General features: G+C 42.0%; 1 protein-coding gene across 1 annotated transcript in view; it reads left to right on the forward strand.

Annotated features, from left to right (window-relative positions):
* The window catches only part of LTBP2 (latent transforming growth factor beta binding protein 2), a 3,457,946-nt gene that overhangs the window by 1,406,793 nt on the left and 2,038,336 nt on the right, over nucleotides 1-12,817 (forward strand). The window contains exon 7 of the mRNA XM_044074624.1: nucleotides 12,224-12,501. Within this exon, the coding sequence (XP_043930559.1) occupies nucleotides 12,224-12,501 (278 nt within the window). The remainder of the gene's footprint in view (nucleotides 1-12,223; nucleotides 12,502-12,817) is intronic.

The raw sequence follows: 12,817 nt of genomic DNA on the forward strand, positions 1-12,817 counted from the left end.
GTACTAGAAAATCTTATGCTGATAAATGGAAGCAATTCTGTGCTTGGAACCAGGCACAGGGAATTGACACAGCAGAGCCAAATATTCCTCAGATTTTACAATACTTGACTGAGATGCTTGACAAAGGCCTATCTTTTTCATCAATAAAAATCCATGCCTCTGCCATCTTGGCTCATTACAACACAGAGCCACCGATCTTTTCTCATCCTTTGCTAAAGCAGTATCTTAGAGGGGCCAAAATTTTAAGGCCTCCCAGAAGATCTCCTATTCCTGCACGGGACCTCAATTTTGAGTTGGAAAAGCTCACCCTGCCTCCATTTGAACCAAATGCTACTGCAGATCTAAAGTTCTTATCATGGAAAACATCTTTGCTTCTGGCAATTACTTCAGCAAGTAGGGTTTCAGAGCTACAGGCCCTCATGGCTGTGGAGCCTTTTATCATATTTTACCCAGACAGGGTGTACCTCAGGACCAATCCGTCCTTTATGCCTAAGATGGTTTCCAGTGTGGTTCTTAACCAAACTATTCATCTGCCAACTTTTTATCCAAATCCCCAGAACAAGGGGGAGCAGATTCTGCATTCCTTGGACGTACACACACAACTAAGATTCTACTTGAGCAGGACTAAAGTTCTAAGAAAAACTGAGCAGCTACTGGTGGCATTCACTGCAGGATCAGAGGGAAAGGCTATTTCAAAGCAGACTATTTCAAAGTGGATAAGCCACTACATTAATTTCTGCTACTTACATCATGGTAAACCGGTGCCCAAAGGCATTAAGTCTCATTCCACTAGGGCTGCAACTACATCAGCAGCTTTTCTCAGAGGGGTACCAACCAAAGACATTTTAGAAGCTGCTACTTGGAGTTCTGTTCACACTTTTACAAAGCATCATCATTTGCCTCTCTTCTCTAAGTCCAGGGCAGGCTTTTCCACTGCAGTTCTGCAGGGCCTTATAGCCACCCCTAATGCAGTTTAGCACCAGCCTTCCATCCAGAGCTTTGGGATTCTACCCAAATGTAAAGACTGCAACAGTGAAACACGAAGAACATAGTACAGTTGTGTACACTTACCATAAATGTAGATGTTCGAGTGTATTCACTGTTGCAGTCCGGGTTACCCGCCCACCATCCCCCCTTTTATTCTGGGGTTTCTCTTTCCTTCACTGTTTTCTACAGCCTTTGTGGTGTATTTGCTTGTAGATGAAGGTAAAGTTTATATTGTTTCATGTATATATAGTTTATGTATATTTTTTCTACCCATTTGGGGGGCACCTGACATCTGGGGCAAGAAAAACTAAAGAAAATGGCATCAGCTGCCTGTTTTATACCCCTGATGACCTGACATCATGGAAGAGGAGACAGCAACCAACGCAGGACCCAAGACTTTGGAATTCAGGCCGACTGAGGGCAACCTGCCAGCAGATTATCCAAATGTAATGACTGCAACAGTGAATACACTCGAACATCTACATTTATGGTAAGTGTACACAACTGTACTTTCTTGTGGAGGCTGCATGTCTGGATAACAGCCACCTTTAATCTGTTGCCATCACAGCTCAACAAAGTAGTTGATAAACTATTTTCCATGGCTTCTCTCTTTCATTTTCTCAATATCCTTAGCAGAGTCTTTCCTTTAACATACTGCAGAAATAGGTCAAATCAATTTATCTTAAAAAAAGGCTGCAAGTGTGGTGTTTTCGACTTTCCAAATGTTGCAAGATGCCATATGTTTTACCCTGTAAAAGACACTAGACAATGAAAAATGAAAGTAAAAGAAAAAAGTCATGGACATTTAGCTGAAACACCTGATATCCTTAGATGGTGATTTGCATATATCCCATGAGGCCTCTGATGCAAGAGGTTTAAGTTATCACACAGTTAGATGTCTAGCTTTGCTAGATTTTTCTTTTTGTGTTTTTTAACCAGTTGCTTATCTGTGTGACCTTTTTATTCTTTGTTTTAGTTTGTTAGTTGGGATATTTTGTAGACACCCTTATGTTTCTGGATATCAGCTCTGTATGACAACCCTGTGTTTCCAAAGTTCAAATATTCCTCTTATGCTGTGCTGATGATGTCATAAGAAGGCAGAAACATGCATGTCCACAGCTAGAGGGGCTTGGTTTTAATTGCCTGAAACTGGCCATAAATAGAAAAAGTCATGGACATTCAGAATTGTCCTTTAGCTGAAACAACTGATATTCTTAAAGGGTGATTTTCATATATCCCATGAAGCCTCTGTTGATTTGCATATATCCCATGAGACTTCTGATGCAAGAGGTTTAAAGTATCACACAGTTAGAAGTCTAACTTTGCTAGATTTTTCTGTTTTTTAACCAGTTGGCTATCTGTGTGACCTTTTTACTCTTTGTTTTAGTTTTATCCATATAGTGTCTGAGCTGTCTGTGCAAATCCAGTATATCCAGGGCTCTCTCAGTATCAGACAGTGGAAAAGGGGAAAAGGAAGGGAGTTGTACCGACTGATTCAAGGACAAGTTGTTGACTACTTGCGCAAAAAAAGAAGGATTAGTATGAAAGGACACCCTATCCCTTTAAATAACCAAGAAAGGAGGAATGGCCATAAGGATCTGGATCTCAGAAACCCTATAAGTGGAAGTAAGAGCTGGCAACAAAACAGTCATGCAGATCCAATGTTGCAAAGAAGCATAATCTGCAGGCTCAAAAGAAGCCTGAGCCAATTTTTCCAAAACAAAATTAAGGTTCTAAGGAGGAGGAGTAGTCTTTCTTGGAGGTCTAATATGCAGAATGCCTTTAAGAAATTGCTTGATCTCAAAATGAGAAGTCAAAGGAGTCAACTGGAAAGGCCACAGAAATACCTCACACAACTGGAAAGGCCACAGAAATACCTCACAAAGAGGATTACCTGCTTCAAACAGATGCCCTACACAGACCGTCTCAAAAAACTCCAGCTTTACTCTGTCGCATATCGCCTACTCAGAGGCGATCTCTACCTAACATGCAAAGCTATGTCAAACCCAGAGCTGTTGGACATGCTCCACTTAAAGAAATCCCAATCCCTCTGAGCTACACGCTTTAGGGACCTAAACCTTGTCACCACTATAAACAGAACATGCTGGAGGGATATATTCCTGTCCCAGAGACTTCCCATACTCTGGAACAAACTACCTATCTATATCAAGCAAAACTCCTCATTAGCACTCTTCTAGAAAAATCTTGATGATTGGATGGGAAATAGGAAATTCACCCCAGGGATCACCTCTCTGGCTCTCCTCAACAGGGGCACAGGAAAAGAATTTTCATGGGTGGCGAAAGCCAGGGTACCTTTTTGACTAGGCTTGTATAGGCCCTAGGGCTGATAGCCTAGTACCTACCTATGAACCTATGAACCTATGAGGATTCAAGAGCAAACAAGCAGAAATGACTGACAAATGGGCCTTCACAGAAGAATAGGCCAAGCCAGACTGGAGCAACTCACACAAATAAGAGCAGACCAGTGGAACCCCTACTGAAAAAGTGTCCTGGTTACAAGCATGGCATTGACATGTAAGATTTTCTGTTTAAGGATTTCCTTGCCTCCTGTAAAACCCTGAGCACATCCTCAGAAAAGTGGTGCCTGAAAGGGATCAAAACCTTCCATCCTCACCAATCTAATTACACCGTATACAAACCTATCCACACTCCACTCTGCTAATAAGCTTCTAGTTTCCTCACAGAACACGAATAACAAAGCTGGGGATTCACTCTTCACAAACACTGCAGGAAAAATCTGGAATCAGCTTCCCTCAAAATTATCTACCCTTGCCTCTACACCTCTTTTTAAAAAACAGCTAAAAGAACATCTAAAAACTCATTGGCTGTGTCCATGCACTAACCCAGACTGATAATCTTCTTCACCTCTTCACTTACCCCTTTCACTACTCCTTTAACCTAAGCCTTCATAACTTGTACTACTCTTTCTCTGTATTTGAAGAATAACACTTGTGTTCTCTTCCCAACTTGAGACTTCCAATTCCTTCTACTGTGTTTTGTATAATTACTTAGTTGAATTTTTACTAAATCTGTTATAGCATAAAATGTATTTTTATTACTACTTTTAGACTAATATTGATATGTACTGTATCCCATTATGTTTTTAGACATTGTTAACTTTGACATTGTTTATGCTTGGAGTTTTTCTCCCTGGGCCTCTACTGAAAATGGACATATATCCAGCTAGACTAGCCCGGTTAACAAATGTAAAATAAAATAATAAAATAAACTACAATGTCATTTGTGCTGCAGACAATTGGGGATGGATAACAGACCTTTTGTCCTGTGTGTGGCGATCCAACCAGTGAGGTAACGTGTGATGACTGCCCCTGGCCAGATGAATTAATAGGTGGAACCAGTGCTGTCTCAGTCAATATAGAGTCACTAGCAGGTTTTCGTGGAGTCCAGCTGAAACTTCTGCAGGACTCTTGGAAGTAGAGGAAGAGGAGGGAAAGCATAAAGAAACCTCTCATTCCAAGGAAAGGAAAGGGTGCCCGTCGTCTGTGCCAGATGCCATGGCACTTGGGAATAGAAGAGAGGAAGCTGCCTGTTCAGAGCGGAGGCAAAAAAGTTCCACCTAAGGAATATTCTGTCAATGGAAAATATGCAGAAACACATCTCTGTGAAGCAACAATTCATGAGCCTATGTTTTAGACCAGCTCAGAGGGTCTGCCACAGATTGTGCTCTGAAGGAATGCATACTGCCTGAAGAGTTAACTGATAACTAAGAACCACTCCCCACACCTGAAGTGCCATTCTGCAAAGGAGGTAAGATTTTGTGCCCCATGCTTGTTGACATACCACATCACTGTAGTGTTGTCTGTATATAACTTCAATGGGCCCAGAGAGAACATGGGGTGAAAAGCCTGAAGGACCAAAATCAGAGCTCTCATCTCTTTGATGTTGATATGGTCTGACTGCTGATGGGGAGGCCAAAGACCATGAACTTCAGGTGACCAAGAGTTGCTCCCGAACCCAAGGCATTGGTGAACAGCTCTTGAGAAGGGTCTGGAGACTGAAATGGATGGCCTGGGTTGACAACAAACTGTTGAATCCACCACTCAGATGGAAGGAGAGGTGCACTGAAATCTAGAGGGTGATGATGTTGCAGCAAAACCAACTTGAGGTACCACTGAAGCTTCTGCATATGCAGTCTGGCAAGAGGGAGCATTAGAATAGATGACGCCATAAATCCCAGGGCTGAAGCAACTCCCTGGCTGGCATGGCAGTCAGAGGAAGAAGAGACTGAAAGAAGGATGTCAATGACAAAACGTTTGGAGGTAGAAGAGAGGCCAACACTGGCACTGTCTGAATTCTGCTTCCCAGATACACATGATCCTGACAGGCAGTAGGGACAGACCTTTGGAAGTTGATTGTAAACCCCAGACTTTGAAGAAGAGAGATGATGAATTGCAGATCCTGCAACTATCGACTGGGGGAAGGTGCCAGAAGCAACAGGTCATTTAAATAAGGAAAAATCTGAATACATTGGACCCTGCAGAAGGCAATCACATGAGCTAGGCCTTTTGTGACAGACCAAAGGGTAAAGCAGAGCACTGAAAATGACAGAAAGGCACAGAGAAACATAAAAACTTCTTGAAGAGAGGATGAATAGGGATATAAAGGTAAGCAACTTTCAGATCCAAGGACACCAGAAGAGCCTGGGGGTAGTAAAAGAGGAAACAGAGTTTGAAGAGTAAGTATCTGAAAAGAAGGGATCTGTAGAAATGTGTTGAGCCATGAGAGATCCAAAACAGGTCTCCAAGTGCCCTCCTTTCAAGGAACCAGGAACATCCTGGAATAAAAATCCCTTCCCAAGTGGGACAGGTTGAATAGTCCATTGGTTCAACAGGAACCCTAGAAACTCTAGCAAATGAAAAAGCTGCTCTAGAGGAGGTTGAAAAATCCCAGAAAAAGGATAGCGAGATTTCCATTCCATGAAGTAACTCTGATGGATGAAAGAAAGAATCAAAGAGTCTGAAGTGATGAGATGTCAGTTTCGAAGACAAAGGGAAAGCTGAAGGGACAAAGGAACTTGGTCTAAAGGCGCGAGGTGGGGGGGGGGCAAATTATAAAGGAGAAGCAGGCTTATCAGATAAAGGAGGCTTCAGGGCCACAGAAATCTGAGAAACCTTAGCAGACAGGCCTGCCTCCCACCCTTCCTGCCCTTAGAGTCTTGGCGGGGTTGCCTGCAAACAAAATCAGACCTAGAAGGATGACTCCTGTGGAACTCAGTGGATAGGAGAAACAAAAATATGTTTAAGTCTTGCAAGGCTTTGCCTTTCTCTTGAAGAGACTTAAACATTTATTTATTTTATTTAACATTTGTCTATCGGGAAAGTCCAACTAGGACAGAGCCCATTTTCAGCAGAGGTCTGGGAAGAAAGGCACCAGCCACGTGTCTTTGGAATGTGGGATGAAACTGGTGCACCTGGAGAAAACCCATGCAAATGCAGGGAGGGCATGCAGATACTGCACAGAGGGCACCCCAGCCAAGAATCAAACCGGAAAACCTCTTGCCATGAAGCAACAATGCTAACTGCTGTACCACTTCACTGCCCTATCATGTCAGCAGCAGCAGTCCCAAAAGGATGAATGTTATCCAAAGGAGCATCCAACAACTTGACCTTAATGTTCTCAGGCAGATACTGGAGACAAAGCCAAGAATAATGCCTCATGACAGACCCAAAAGCTGAAGCCGTGGAAGAGCCATCAGCAGCATCATAACTACACTTAACAGAGTGGCGAACCACGTGAGAAGCAGAACCTAAAAAAGATAAGGCAGAGGATTTGCCATCAAACTCAGGAAGGGCAGAGATAACCTGACAAGTCTGAGCAATCATGGCCAGAGCATACCTGGTCATATGAATCTTTTAATTATTAGTCCTGAAGGACAAAGTAGAAGCAGTGTAACTTTCTTGCCAATCCTTCCCATTGCCTTACTATCTTTGTCAAAAGGCAAATATTTGGAAGAGGGAAAAGTTTAGAAGGTTTGTCAGAATAGACTGACACCACAGCAGGATCAGCAGAAAGACATTTAAATAAAAACAGACAATCCTCAGGAACCTTACAGAACCTATCAGGAGGCTGAGAATCAGGAGACTTAGAAGCAGCAATAAAGTATCTAACAAGGCAGCCAACACCGGAGGAACTGCCGATGGTTTAGGAGTATCCACCTGTAGTAACACAGGGGGAACTGCCAATGGTTCAGGAGTATCCACCCTGTGTAACAGGAGAAACTGCAGATGGTTTAGGAGTATCCACCTGTAGTAACACAGGAGGAACTGCTGATGGTTTAGGAGTATCCACCTGTAGTAACACAGGAGGAACTGCCGATGGTTTAGGAGTATCCACCTGTAGTAACACAGGAGGAACTGCCGATAGTTTAGGAGTATCCACCTGTAGTAACACAGAAGGAATTGCCGATGGTTTAGGAGTATCCACCTGTAATAACACAAGAGGAACTGCACATGGTTTAGGAGTATCCACCTGTAGTAACACAGGAGGAACTGCACATGGTTTAGGAGTATCCACCTGTAGTAACACAGGAGGAACTGCACATGGTTTAGGAGTATCCACCTGTAGTAACACAGGAGGAACTGCTGATGGTTCAGGAGTATTCACCTGTAGTAACACAGGAGGAACTGCAGATGGTTTAGGAGTATCAACCTGTAATAACACAGGAGGAACTGCAGATGGTTTAGGAGTATCCACCTGTAGTAACACAGGAGGAGCTGCACATGGTTTAGGAGTATCCACCTGTAGTAACACAGGAGAAACTGCCGATGGTTTAGGAGTATTCACCAGTAGTAACACAGGAGGAACTGCAGATGGTTTAGGAGTATCCACCTGTAGTAACACAGGAGAAATTGCAGAGGGTATAGGAGTATCCACCTAAAGCAACTCATAATATCTTCTCTGAATATCAGACACCTGAGAAGAATCCCAGTTAAAACATTCCATCATCCTAGCAATTGTACCCCCAAAGGACAATTCCTTGAAAGGACACTCAGGGTCAACAGACTCCTCTACATCAGAACCATAACCCAAAGGTGAAGGCATTCATGAAGAAAATGACAAAAACCCCTCACCAGACACTGAATCCTCATCCGAGGAATCTGGTTCCCTAAACCATTTAGAAGGAGTAGAGGTACAAGGAGGTGCAGGTACTGAAACACCTTGAGGAGGCTTTAGGTCCATTGTGACCGAGAACAAGCCCTGAGTAAACTCTTGCATTCACTTTGAGGATCCATAGAGCAGACGAAAACATGCTTCAATTTTTGTCTTTTCTTAAAAGGGACATCAGCCCTAACAAATACCGGAGGTTCCAACACTTGGCAAGATTCAAGAGGAGAACCCAGAATTTCCTTCCTGACCAATATCTGTGGAATCCCTCAAGGACCCTCTGCGAGTAGATGCCTGCAAAGCCTCAGATGATATGCAAAAATATGAGTCAATGCTGGTCTCTGGTGGGGTCATGTCAAAGGACTCTGATATCTAGTGGAGGCTGGACAGCTAAAGAATATGTCTGATACTTCTGGGCCTTCTTCTTACCTAGTGGGGATTCTCAGGGTTAAAGGATTCCATTGTGGTACCCTGGGCTAACTGTTTAAGTACTGGTTTTCAAGATAAATGGCCAGGGAAGCCAAATGGCTTGTGAGTGTCTTGGGCACAAATGCCTTAGCGATACTACAAGAAGTATGGTCGTGGGAAGTACCCAAACAAAAAAGACACTGTTTGTGATGATCCTTTTGGGGAATCTGCCTCCCACACTGACATTTTCCCCTCTTGGATGGCTTTAACTCTAGATAGTGATATAAAATACTAGACCAAGAAAGCAAAATAAAATATAAAAATAACCAGAATGGGGCGCTTATCTGGTATTGTTAAATATTCAGTACAGCAACAAAGTGCTCAAACCAACTGGTAAAAATGGTGTTTGAAGTGGCGGCAAAAGAAGTTCTGGGTAGTTGCATCTGTATGTTCCTTTTTATGCCCTACATTCTGTGTGGGGAGCATAACTATGATGTACTGTGAAAACAAGATCTCTTTTAAGCTTATTTATACTGGCCCATCAACAGGCTGCTGAGGGCAAACCATCCATTCTGTACTGAATACTGCAACTGTGTTATAGAACCACATCCACTGTGCCACTGGATTGCAGCACCATTGCATCACTGGGCCATGACATAAGGCCACTGCTTTGATACTTTACAATGCACTGGGCCATGACATAGGGCCACTGCTTTGATACTTTACAATGCACTGGACCATGGCATAGGGCCACTGCGTTGATACTTTACAATGCACTGGACCATTGCATAGGGCCACTGCTTTGAAACTTTACAATGCACTGGGCCATGACATAGGGCCACTGGTTTGATATTTTACAATGCACTGGGCAATGACATAGGGCCACTGCTTTGATACTTTACAATGTACTGGACCATGACATAGGGCCACTGCTTTGATGCTTTACAATGCACTGGGACATGACATAGGGCCACTGCTTTGATGCTTTACAATGTACTATTATAGGGGCCTGGCAATCCTGAATATTGTAGTTTTTACATTTTTTTTTCTAATTATGACTGAAGCAAAGGTTTATTGTATGTGTTTAACACTCCACCGGTCCTCATTTCCTTTAATATGGCATGGCGTGGTTTAGGTTCACATTCACTATATTAGGGAACATGCACGCCTGATTATTGTACTTTTTAAGTTTTTCTACTGATTACACCTGAGGCACAGGCTTATTGTATTTTTTAAGCATTCCATCACTCCCAGTTTGCATTAATTTGGTGAGGACTGTTTTATGGGGTATAAATATAATGGAACTTATTTCTAATTTCTGTTATCCATTTATGAATGTGAGTCTACTTTTGAATGGCAGTTAGCCGAGAGGGTTAAGTCTGTGTGTTATAGTTCCTGTAGTATAGGGTTTGATTCCCATAGTCCTCATTTGCATATTGTGTGACCTTGATCAATTCACTTAACCAGAGAGTGTTACTAGGTCACCTCTGAAAAGGGACTGAATGCCCAGTGGGCCTAACTGGCTAAGAAATGGGTATTTTTCTTTTTATTACTTTTGTAACATTATTGCATTGCAGTATGAGTTCACATCTTATAAAATGTGCTGATGACATTTTCTGTCTTTACTTGGGTCATTATTGAGCTTCCATGGAAGTTTGATTTTTTTTTTGCCAGTTTATCTCAGTTGTATAGGTAGTTTGTATCATCTCATAATCAGAACAGTCAGTGCTCAGCAAATTAATTACATTTGGAATCATTAAAACATCTTTGATACCAGTGTACACACACTCTGTACAATAAAATAGACATTAAGCCTGTTTTTATTCTTTGTTTGTTGTAGTTAACCCATCCACAGCTGCTACTTCATCTTTCCTGGTGTACACCTATATAGTCTCATTCCTACTGTCTTGAAGCCTCTAATAGTTCTGTTATCACGACTTTCTGTATCTCTCAACTGTTCAACATTTAGTGAAGCATTGCAGTGTTAACATTCTTTGTATTTGTATCCCACTGCTCTGATTTGACCTTTGAGAGCTCAAGTTTGTGTGTTTCTATTGACCCAGTTGTAGAGCCAATGAGTGAGGAGCTCATCAAAGTCAAAATGGAGTCAGTAAACTCACTATGGATTTCTTGCTACACTACGCTATGGGCCCATTGAATGGACCAACAGCAGACTGCATTTAAAAAATGGACTAACAGCACAGTTTACTTCAGCTACACTGTGCTACTAGTACTGGGCCATTCAGTGGATCAATAATGCAATGCAATTTGAAAAATTAAGTAAAATAGCACAGAATGCTTCTACCTGCCTGTGCTGTCAACGTATTTTTCTAGATGCACTGTGCTGTCGATCAGTTCACTGGACCATTAGCACAGTTCAGCTAGGAAAAATTGACCAATCGCACTGTGCAACTAGAAACATGCATTCATCAGCTTAAAAGCCAGTATTGCAAACTGGCCTGATCATTTGACTGGGATTCATTAAATCAGCTATGGCAGCTTGTTAAATGAATGTGTTTAGTAGGTTTGTTTTGTGGCTGAGTAACTGTAGAAAGGAGTTACATATTTTGTTGGATCCTCAACTTCATGTTGAGGGAGAAGTTCCTTTTTTTGGGCCATCTGCTATGATTCTCAAAGATTAGTCATGTGATTTTTCATGTAAATCGGTTATGTATTTTCCAACTTCCTTTATTTATGAGATTCATGGATTCACACCCTCTCCATGAAGAAATATTTTGTCATACTTATGCTGAATTGAGACCCATCTGGTTTAATTCTGAAACAGATAATAAATGACACTAGAGCAAGCAATGAGCTTCATAGGACTCAACTGACCACACACCTAGGCCTCAAAGAACTGATATTTTCTTGTTATGTTGTGTTATTATCATCCTCTTATTTGGCACTGTAACATTCCTTTTTATTAATTATGCAGGAAGTGTCATATATGTATAATAACTGGGAGAGCAACATTTTTTCCTAATCCACTGGATCTCTTTCAGTGGATCCCTTTCATGTACTCCATTGAACTAATTCATTCCTTCTCTCCAGGGGTAGAAGCCAGGCACTTCCAATTGGGGTGAAAACACCTTATGGTCCATTTTTCCCAAAGAGGAGTATTATGGGTCAATTGGTTTCTTGGAGAGGCAGTAGTCAAGTGGTAGGAAGTGGTCCAGTCTGCCTGATTTGTGGAGTTTCCCCTCCCTAACTCCTGGAGCCTTTACCTCTGTAGCAGCTTCCTTGAAGTCCACAATTGCTGCATTGCCTGGAAAGTGTATGTGTGACCACACTAGATTCTCTGGCTTTATGTGGTGTATCACCAGCGTTGTGTGTTCAACAGGCTCATGCTCCATACATGGAATGCCCAGAGTTTCCTCTAAGTGTTACCCATTCAGTGAGCAAGATGTGCCTCCTTGTCACAAGATGGTTGAAACCATTGGCCACTCACTCTTGTGCTCTCAGCCAAGCGTGGCTCACCTAGGTTTCAGTGAGGGCTTCATCTCCTTGCACCACAGGGCCAGGCTGGAAACGTTTATTCTTGTAGTCATTTTTTTTATATCGTGCCACTTACTTTTGGGCTGTAGTAAAAGTAAAATGGTAGAGAAACAAGAGAAGAATTATCTGAATGTACAGCACATTCTCAAATATGTCACAGTTCACATTGGTGTTTCTTTTTCTCTAGCTTCATTGCTTCCTTCCTTGGTCAATGTCCATGTTGTCCACCCTCCAGAAGCCACTGTGCAGATTCATCAGGTCGCAAGAGTCAATGAAACGAAATATAACTTGGCCACTGGGCAAAACAGCATTGAGCCAGTACAGTCAAAGTATAGCAGAACTCAGACATCTAATGGAAACAGCTTCATCGATATAAATAGCATTACAAGTGACAATGGCCAGAGAGAACAGCACCAGGCTGATGACAGTGTAGGACGCTGCTATTTGGAACTCGTTAATGGCCAGGTAATAAAAACTTTATGTTACGTGAACTAAATTTGCAGAGAAAATCTGCACAAATAACAGTGTGATCCAACTGCAAGTGGTATTTGAATGATGTATTCTCCGAAATTTTTAGTGCGTTTTGTTTAGTCATCATCATCATTATCTCGTGTTGACTGTGTCTGTGTATGAGTAACGTGTTTAAGTACTATTCACGCCATGTGATAAAGTAACATGGTCATTCTTGTTTAAGTACTATTCATGCTATGTGATAAAGTAACATGGTCATTCTTGTTTAAGTACTGTTCATGTTATGTGATAAAGTAACATGGTCATTCTT

The sequence above is a fragment of the Protopterus annectens genome, chromosome 6.part0 (genome assembly GCF_019279795.1).
Source record: "Protopterus annectens isolate FY-2018-M chromosome 6.part0, PAN1.0, whole genome shotgun sequence".
NCBI lineage: Eukaryota > Metazoa > Chordata > Ceratodontiformes > Protopteridae > Protopterus > Protopterus annectens.